This window comes from Aplidium turbinatum, chromosome 13 (genome assembly GCF_918807975.1).
Source record: "Aplidium turbinatum chromosome 13, kaAplTurb1.1, whole genome shotgun sequence".
In the NCBI taxonomy this organism is placed as follows: Eukaryota; Metazoa; Chordata; class Ascidiacea; order Aplousobranchia; family Polyclinidae; genus Aplidium; species Aplidium turbinatum.
Genome location: NC_137484.1, coordinates 6,269,673 through 6,280,086, shown reverse-complemented (window position 1 = coordinate 6,280,086; position 10,414 = coordinate 6,269,673). Strand labels below are relative to the sequence as shown.

The 10,414-nt window shown below is 35.2% G+C and overlaps 1 protein-coding gene across 1 annotated transcript; it reads left to right on the top strand.

Moving 5' to 3' along the window:
- Nucleotides 1-2,316: 2,316 nt before the first annotated feature.
- LOC145782617 (synaptobrevin homolog YKT6-like) lies at nt 2,317-10,160 on the top strand. The gene is made up of 6 exons (XM_082594428.1): nt 2,317-2,448; nt 4,415-4,598; nt 5,293-5,351; nt 5,916-6,027; nt 6,365-6,466; nt 7,164-10,160. Exons 1-6 carry the CDS (start codon nt 2,342-2,344, stop codon nt 7,200-7,202), a joined length of 603 nt encoding a protein of 200 aa, XP_082450554.1. The 5' UTR covers nt 2,317-2,341; the 3' UTR covers nt 7,203-10,160.
- Nucleotides 10,161-10,414: the final 254 nt, after the last annotated feature.

Genomic DNA, 10,414 nt, shown 5'->3' with positions numbered 1-10,414 from the left:
TCATTTCATGCTGTAGAAATTGTTAGTTATTCATTTCTTCATGGTCATTAATTCCGCTGTAGGCTATCTACTGGATGGAAAAATAAAATGGATTGATTGATTTCAACCAATAAAAAGGCAATTAAATTGAGTTTAAAAAAAAACTTGTTGCGTCATTGCTTTATTGCTTTTCCGTTTGCCTCCGTTAAATACTTTTCCCTGTTTCTTTCTTTCAGCTGACCGGTGAATAGTGATGCCAGATTACAATAGTGGGAGAGAGAGAGAAACCTTTTATTCTGTCTGTTGTGAAAAATAGGGAGCTGGTATACAAGTCCCCCCCCCCTCTTGGTAACTCATTCATGAAAAAGACAGGACTCGACCAAACATATAGGGTGAAACTAATTTACCTTTGCTTTACTGTTCACACTTCAATCCACACGTTTTATGGTCAATTCCTCTTTGTCATGAGTTGCCAAGGGGGTGGGGGGACTTGTATACCAGCTCCAAAAATAGGATACGGTACAAATATATAGTGTAATAACTGTAATAATGGTGTATAACTATAAATATTGTGTAATAACTGTATATTTTTATATAAACAAACAACAAAGTGAAAACACACCATATCATACGGTACCTCTTTATTGACTGTGTTCTGTTGTGCTTAGTCAAAAACATCACTGCACTGACTGGACAAGAAAGGTGATTGAACTTATTATGAATATTTAAGGTTATAAGGTTCTAGTATTTTTCATCTTTTAGGTTTCGTCAATGATAAATACTTCACTTATGATCGGCTGTAAATGGATTTATTTTTAAAAGATTGAATAATGCACATCACCAGGTGATGATTAAGTAAGTGTAAGCTATATATAAGTTCAGTTATGCTCTGTATCTTGCTGCTGTTGCCAGTCTTTTATAAGTTACCTTTAACTATTTAACATCTATCAGGGCATTTTCATTAATGATAGATTGTGTGTATTTTTGCAATGTGTTGTTTTTAGTGTGTGTTGTTGTGTTTCATCATGATGATCGAAACTATCATTTGTACAAAGTGGTACAGTAATTGAGTAGCCTATAGTACCATGTTGTTGTTTCTTTGTCAGATAAGCTAAAATTGATATGTCGATATAACAGAATTCTATGCATACTGTAATTATTAGCGACTAAGCATACCGGTATATTATGTGTTGTTGATTGGAATGTGTTGTCATAACGTACTGGTAGTGATGAGAGCCCTGGTTTGATACTCAAAAGGGTGTCAGGTTGACACCCCCCAAGAATATGTAACAACTGCGTTTTTGGCAAAACACTTATTGGCATGCCTGACATAAGACACAAAGATTGGCTTCCTTTCCTTCCCATCTACACTCTACAGTACTTAATTCAAATCTTTAATCACCGTATGTAAACCTGGATGCATCAAATAGAATGTGTTGCTGTATCTGCATTTTTATTGGATGACTGTATTGAACCATTGTGATATACAATAGGATAGAGAAATGGAACGAGTTATGACTATAACTGCTTTATTCATTGTCGGTGAACAGGTAATTTATGCAGCTAAAGAAAAAGGTGATTTGACAAGCATGGAATCTGGAAACATACCATAAACTCAGCTAACATGGTATTCTTACATGGTTGCTATAGCTACTAGACCTAATAAATTTTTCTTAAGCAAACTTTTAGTAACTTTTGTAAGTTTTTGTTCTGTTTTTTGTGCAAAACAAAATTTCTTATGTGAAATTTGAAATGAAAAGCAAAAACCACAAGATGTGTTTCAAAATGTATATACTTAGAAAACGTCTTAAATAGCCCCAGCTTATTGATCCAGGTACCGTACAATAAATTTTTAAGGTTTACAGGTTGAACTTTCGCTTTTTAAAGTGTTTATATTGATCACAACACTTGAATTTGCTGAAATTTGTGTGGTTAAGCAAGGGCTAAGTGGGCTACTTTAAAATGAAGTTGTATATGCATCTTTAGAATTAGAATTTTAGAATAATATCTCATCTCTTTTTGAGTTGAATGTTGTCAGTAGCATTGCTAAGTTGCAGTCTAAGAGTGTAGGTCCAATACTGAAAAGGACCTAGTGCTTGGAGCTCATATTCTTGTAAAGCATTCTTGTACCCAATGTTGGTATGTCTTTTTGATTGCCTGTCAGTAGGCATGCTTACATTCGTAGTCTTATGTGTACAGATGGAAACAAAGATTGGCAATATTGTTTACGCATCTGTATCTCCATTATATGGTCAGTAGATGGTATAAGTCTGGATGTGACAAAATCTGTTATGTTCTTTTTTTATACAATTGTAATTAATTGTTATTTAGGAAAAAAATAGTTTTTCCCCCACTTATCAATATGGTTAAGTTATTTTCAATAAGTGTTTTGTATAAAGGTCCATCAGTTGTTGTGCCTTTAGCAAGTTATTCTGATGTATCCAGTTTCAATTACTTTCAGCGTAAAAGGTAAGTAAGATGTTTATAACTGATTTAAACAAGTTAAAGAAATTATCATATGGCAGTTGTGCTTTTTTTAATTTATGACATAAAGATCTTGCTGATATACAAAGTCGGTTGATTGAATATTCAAGATACTTTGATATGATTATTTGATTGGTGCTTTTAACCAATTTGCTCAAAAAAATGGTTCATCATGAATGGATGTTATTCTAAGGAAAGTATATATATATATATTGCTTTATATGTGCTAACTCAGTTGTAATGGGATATACAACTGTTTACAATTCTTGTTAAACTTGTTAGAGTATAGTGCATCATCTGTGATAGCATGTTGTCAGATTAAGGTATTTTTTTAGGGTCTGCTACTATTCGGTGAGATCCTAACCTCTAACCCCTAACCCTAAAACGGCAATGATATTTAGGCTACGGTACCCAATAATTTTTTTAAAAAAATGAAAAAATCCCCCATTAAGGGATCGGACTCACCGAAACAAGCCATTCCGATTTTTTTACAAGCAGTGACAATAGGTCTTTTTTAACTCTAACTTTCTCTGTTATGTCACAATGCTTTGTTGCATGCCATTAGGCCTACTAGCCTAAGTGTGATCATTCCTTTTGTCAATTCTTCTGACTTTTGACTTCTATTGTAAGAATTTAAATATTTGAATTTGATCTTTACAACGTGTTGTGTGCATGAGATTACGGTCACCTGTTTTTCTTTTGAGGCATACATCTTTCGGGCAGGGTTGGAAAAAATCATGATTTTTTCAAAAAAAATCAAAAAAATCGGATTTTTTTGATTTAAATCGGATTTTTTTGATTTAAATCAGATTTTTTTGACTTTTTTTTATATAAAAAAGCGTCGAGTCTACTTGGGGGAAGAGATCATTTTAGTAAGATAGCAGAATTATTTTTAACCCCTTGATTGATTGAAAGGCTTTGTTTTGCAAGTGTTTAATCATTTTTATTATCATATTGTAGGCTAGCCTGTCTAGTGTCAATTGCATGGTACTACGACAGTTTATCGAACGACAATTAATCGAACCACAGTTTATTGAAACGACAGTTAATCGAACAACAGTTTATGGAACGACAATTTATCGAACGACAGTTAATCAAAAACCTAACCCCTAACCTAGTCCTTACCTTAACCACAGTCGTTTGATGAACTGTTGTTTCGATAAACAGTCGTTTCGATAAACTGTCGTTTCGATGAATTGTCGTTCGATGAACTGTCTTTCGATAAACTGTTGTTCAATGAACTGTCGTTCGACAAATTGTCTTTTAATAAATTGTCGCGTCACGCTATTGCACATATTTTTAAGTAGGTGTGATATGTTGCTTTATACTAAATCATAATGTGCATATCGAGATTGAGGTACGTCTCAGACTGTCATCTCACTACACTAAAGTCTTTCCTTACGTTTGAGCACACATTACTTTGCTTTTTTGCTCAACTGATGCATAGCCTACAACCAGACTTTTTGCAAAGAAAGTTTAACTGTGTAATATAATTATGTTACCGACGTACCATACCAAAACAATAAAAGTTCAGATGACACAGAATTGCAGTTTATTTTGCATTGAGAAGCTTGTACATAAATACAAGCTCGCCAGCTTTTGCAGTGCCCAATCGATTTCGAACTTCTGATTGAACCAGACCAAAAGTGGAAAAAACTTGCTCAAAAACTATGTTTAGTGACCAACACTGTTTATGAACTGCCAAGTAAACTAAGTTGCCTTTCAAAACATGCATAGCCTATAGCCTTAAGTATTTAAATATAACTTTTGTATTACAGAAAAGCAGTGAAACATTTGTTGATGTATTTATTTTTATTTTAGCAAATAAAAAATCATTTGATTTTTTTAATTGATTTTTTTGATTTTTATTGTTTGATTTAAATCATTTGATTTAAATCAGCCAACCCTGCTTTCGGGTGATCTTATTTTTTGCTTATTTTTTTAATTCCAGTATTGAAGAATTCATGAATTTTACAACACGGATTATAACCGAGCGTACGCAACCTGGTCAAAGACAATCTGTTAAAGAACAAGAATATTTGTGCCATGTTTATGTTCGAGATGACAGACTTGGTGCTGTACTTGTGTCAGATCTTGATTATCCAAGAAGAGTTGCTTTTACTCTCTTAAGCAAGGTACCATTTCAGTTCAGCATTTTTTTCACAGACTATGTTATGTCTTACAGTTTTAACTATATGTTTCTATGCTGCCCAGTTATTTTGGCTGATTGCAGTTCAATGTGTAATTTGTAATTATATGCACACAAAAGGCTTAAGTTTATTGAAACATGTTTGAAAAGAAAAATGTCATCTATTAAAATGGTTAAGGTGATCCCATACATGATTCAAATGTCTGGTATTTGAAGATAAGGTTTTCATTGTACTAAGCCTTCGGCACTAAGGAGAGAGTCTCCTACAAGTCAGCAGTTGTGAACTGAGCTATCAACATTTAGCAAGTGGCTGAAGTTAGTAAGTGATGAAACTGAGTAAGTATCAACTGAGCAGGCCAAGCTTGGCAGCAGCTAAATGTGGTTGCTGAGTTGTTGCATGCTGAGTGGTCCGACAACCCTAAGGAGAGCAGGATGGCCAGTTTCTCTCGGCCACCTTTTCTGCAGCAATTATGCCCACCCAATTTATTACACCCTAGGTAGAGGTGAGCGTTGTTTTTTATAACCAGTTAAAGCCGGGAGTCGAACCAGATTTGCATAATTGGAAAGCCAACTCCTTCTCCATTGCGCTATCCCACCACCTAATTAAAATTGTTAAAATTTGACAAAAACAAAATCTTTGTGGTTGCTAAATTACATTTATGTTATATATCATCTTGAAGGTTTGTGATGATTTTGCCTCCAAGATCCCATCTAAAGATTGGCCATATGGTGCACAAGCGTAAGTACATTGACTATGCTTGTACCAGCTGAGGCCTGGTTAATTTTAGGTTCCAAAAGTAATTGTTAATATCATCAAAAAATAAAGAACTCAAAATGTAGATACTAACCTTATATTCCGATTAGGCCTGCCATACGCTGATGAGTCGATTGAAGTCGTTTTTGATATTTTATAAACTTATTCAAATTTTGGGCAAATCTCAACAAATTTATTTTTCTTCTGGCTTGAGTTTAGTATCTTTATTTTAAGCTCTTAATTTTTTGATTAAAGCAATTGTGCTGTCAAAAAAAACCTGCAGACGTTTCAACAGACACAATTACGTAGTCACAGCATAGCAAATTGAAAGTCTTTTGTTTGATTTGTATAATAGACTGCTGGCAACAAACGTCATTCCTTTTAAGAATCAAAGTTACACTGATTTTTCACTTAGTTATGCTTTAAAAACTATTAATTATAAAGTCATCTGGATCAAAAATTGTCAAAGCAGACTCATCAATGACAAAATGAAAATATTGCATAATTTTAATTCAACTCGGTGGTTTTATCAAGATTTACTTTTCTCAGTAACATCAAGTATGAAGGACTTCAAGACACCTTACTAAAATACCAAAACCCGAAGGAAGTAGACTCAATGACCCGTGTACAATCTGAACTTGACGAAACGAAAATTATCCTGGTACAAACTTTTACTTTCATTATCTAATCACAATTTAGTGAAAGCCGTTGTCAAAATTTAACTCGGACCCTTAAGTTTATTTAATTGGCAATCTTTCTCAACAAATGCATTGCTAATTCTTTTGCACGCATGTAAGAATGCCAAAATAAAATAGTTTAAAATTATATACGTCTTTTGCAATCACATTATTAAGTCAAAATTAATGCTTTCTTACTTCACAGTGTTACACTGTGAAGTAAGCAACGATCATGCTGCTAAAAGCGAAACTCATTCAACTACTTAATGCTTTCTGTTTCACGCAACATTTATCTTTTCTTCTGGGCCTGTATTTCATCAGCACGGAACGATCGAATCACTGATGCAGAGAGGTGAGAAACTAGACGATTTGGTGACCAAGTCGGACCAGTTGAGCTTACAATCCAAGACCTTCTACAAACAGGTATTTTAGCAATGCCTATGTAGAACTGAAATGATGTTTTTAGAAACACAGCTTCCTCTTCATATTGATCAAGCACACAGCACATTTCGTTTAGTGCAAGGTGATGGACAAACACTATTCATTGTTTTAAGTCATGTGTGTTTGGATACATGCTCATTCAAGCATTGTTAGCGCATTGTTTCTTCTTGCTATGCGATAAGTTAGAGTGTTTTTGCCGAAAACGTTTCAGTTTAATATGTATGTTGCTCTGTAAGTTTATTGTTTTGTTTTTTAAATATATAATATAATATCATTCAATCCAATTAATTTATTGTCTAGCATCTGTCAATGTTATATAGTGCTTAAACAATGACCCAAAAGTTATTAATTCATCATCATCCATTTGTCCCGAGACCAAGCGTTTGCCCCGCTAGCAGGGTACCGCCAGGTTTTGCAACCCTTTTGCCATCCTTCCCGGTTGATTCCATCCAGATTCTCTACCACACTGATGTCTTCACTCACCAATACTAGTCATTTCTTTTTTGGTTTGTTCAATATTAAAAAATTAATTATTGTTAAAAATTACTGTTAAAGTCCGACACCACGCGACTGTTGCCCGACTGATCACGTCGCATGTCTCTGATGAAGGAACAAAAACCCAGCAAAGTTAGCATGTCTTTATGCGTAACGTACAAACCATTGCTTTCACCATCAACAGGCAAAGAAAGCCAACTCCTGGTGCTGTGTGGTCCAGTGACGTCACAATGTGGCCATGGTAATGACGTGTGGATTTGAGCTTCGTGCCAAAGCAACCAACCGGAGTAATGAAGACGATTCTGTTGCTCCTTGTTTACTTTCAAATATTTTCCGTTTATTTCATTTTTTTAACGTTGTTAACCGTCGTACTGATGTAAAAACTCGCAAAAGGTTTAATGATTTAAAATCATGTTTAAATTTTTGTTTTCGAAAACGTTAATGTAACGTTAATGCGATGTTTTAACAACATTGAAGTGTATTTTTTGCTTCCACCTATTTATGAAGCAATTCATCATTGAAGAGTTGAAAAGTATTGGTATCTCTGGATTTGTTTCATCTTCAGAGGTGATCCATTTTTGTTTGTACTTCTTCAACTGCTATGTTGTTGATATATGCTTTAATGTTGGTGAACAGTACACCGTACTTGTTAGGATATTTATTTTGCAACTGGAATGAAACAATTTTGCATCTAGTAATATTATAAATCAACTGTCCAGTTACTTAAAAAATTAATTGGTTTTCAAGTTTTATCGTTTTAGTTTTCCGAGGGCATTGGCTATAACTAGGGCAACCAATTTTTTTACCTAACAACTTGAAATTTTGATTTTATAAGTTACAAATTTTGACCTAATTTTGACCAATAGCTTTCTGCGTTTGCAACTCAAGTGCGAAATACAAAGCATATTAGAAATCAAACCGTTAGGTAAGGATATCTTCTTTTCTAATGAAATATGAGAAAAATGTGGAAGACTCAAGGACACCACATCTAACGAACAGCGAACAGGTATAATGAAAGTCACTCGAAAAACTGCAAAAGATAAATATGGAGAGTTTTTAAATGTCCCGAAATTACTGAGAGGGTTCTGCACTGTTATACTTCAACATCAAGTAATGTTTCAAATTATCGCCTTTGAAATTCCTGTCTCTCGCCAAATTTTTTCCTAAAATAGAGAAAAACAGAACTTGCTTGGAAGTTCCTCAGCAGGCTATAAAAATGTGGTGAAATATCATCTCGTCCCATTTTCACAATGCACTTGATGTCATTCCTTGAGATTCTTGCTTGAATATATTTTCCAATTCGGCAGCCATCAACACCAAAGTTAAGGGACCTCATTTTCTGGTAAGCTTATTGAATGATGTATCGGCTGTCTTCCATCTTCTGAATTGAATCGAACAGTGCGCTGTACTGCTCCTCTATTTTTACAAGGTGAGTAGCTAAATTGGGAGCTTTTACAGCATCTTAAGCACGCCGCAGCAAGACACCACCATCATGGAAGTCTTCCACAATATTTCTTACTTCCGGTAGACTTCTTGAATAATAGAAAGCAGCTTTCAACCAAGGGCCCATCTAGTTACATTTGGCTGTAGAGGTTGGCCAAAGGAAGTAAAACTAGCTCTTCTTGACCTGTTTTTAATGGTCACTGCTTTAACCCTGTCAACCAACTCATCAACAGCAGGGTAGTTGGCTAATATTCAATCGTCAGTAGTGGGCAAAACAAGATTATTACCTCAGAAATTGCAACAAATCGATTATTAGGCTACGTCAGAATAGCAACAGAAACTGCAACAAAAAATCAGTATCTGTGTAGCTTTAATAAAATATCAATAGAGAGAAGAAAAACTACATTAAAAGAAAATTTTGACCTAACCATGAATTTTGACTTTTTTTTTACTTAATAACTTTGAAACCTCTCTTCGTTTCAGCCTGAAATTTAGTTTGTGGACGTTTTATAAACTTTGAACAAGGCAGAAAAATTTTGACTTTATTGACTTTTGGTTGCCCTAGCTATAACTTAATATAAAAAAAGAACTTTTTCTTTAGAGAAATTGTGTAATAATCAGCTTTTGCGCACAGTTTGGTCTATTTCCGTCATTAACTTGCGCTGTGGTCACCACTGGTGTGCCGCAAGTGTCCACTGAATGGTTGTTACTGTTACTTGCCCAAACGGCAAATCCGTCATTTTTACATTGATTCGCCTCCAGACGTTGAATCACTGTAAAATGGCGGATTTTGCCGCCTGGGATTCCTCTTCCAAGCTGGTTGGATTGATTGCCGTGTGTGTCTATAGTTCCGGCCTTATGTTCATGTAAGGGTTAGTTGTATTGCGCTCCAGAAGATCGATTTACATTAGGCTACAGTCCTTGTTACTGACCGTTTTCATTGTCACCATTTATATCTTCTCTTTTGCCTCTCATATTAGATCCTAAACAGCAAAATCCCTCGTTTGTACGTCTGCAGACGTGGAATCAATGTAAAATGACGGATTCTGTTGTCTGGGATATAGCTTCTATTGTAAGCATCTAGCCTGTAACTGCATTGATTTTGACAAAATCCTTGTCCTAAACATATCAAGATAGGTGTGTGAGCAACCCTTCCTTTGCTCGTGAGTGGTGTTTATTACTGTGAGAGTAGGAAGTAGACCTGAAAAAGCAGAAAGTATCACACTAAATTGATGAATTCAAGTGTAACATTAGAGTTGCAAGTTATAAATAAAATTATGTAGCGATTATAGGCTAATTTTATATTCATGAATAACTTAATTTTAATTATATTTTTAAATTCAAAAAAGTATTTGATGTGATTGTTGCAGCATGATATGTAGGAGCCTTCTGACGAAGACACACTTGTGTGGCGAAAGCTCAACAATAAACTCCAGGTTATCAGTTTGTGTGGTACTTTCTACTTGTTTATTTTTATACCACCACGCATAATTTTGGACTATTTTACGAATATGCGTAGGCTACATGTGTTAAGCTAGGTCACGATTGATGGTCGTTATACCGGTTATTTCAACAACGGGCTATTGCAAGTGCTGCAGACGAACAGACAACTTTGCTCCACCTGAGACTGCGTGTTTGGCCCTGGTAGGTTATACTCGTTCCGGTTCATTGACCTCTCAGTACTTCCAACGTTGCAAAGCAGCTGTCATTTGAGAGTTGTATATTAAAGAATAATTTGCTTTTAGGCTTCTGATGGTATAGTTGTTGTCGCAATGGCAGTGCATCCTAACATGAAGTAACTTAGGCTAGTGGGCTAACCTATAGGCTCTCTAAATGCCGCTGAATGAAGAGCAGCAGTCGATGCGTTGCTCAAACGCACACACCGCGAGTAGAACCAGCGCCGTTTGATCTTGCAGTTTCTTCATTTGTAAGGGCAGGCGCTGCTATCGGTACCACCAACAGAGCTATCGAGATACGGCGTTTTATTGGTTG

Coding starts and splice junctions, on each gene's coding strand:
- LOC145782617 (XM_082594428.1), top strand. CDS start 2,342: ATGGTTAAGTTATTTTCAATAAGTGTTTTGTATAAAGGTCCATCAGTT. Junction 2,449..4,414: donor AATTACTTTCAGCGTAAAAG/GTAAGTAAGATG, acceptor TTTTAATTCCAG/TATTGAAGAATTCATGAATT. Junction 4,599..5,292: donor CTTTTACTCTCTTAAGCAAG/GTACCATTTCAG, acceptor ATCATCTTGAAG/GTTTGTGATGATTTTGCCTC.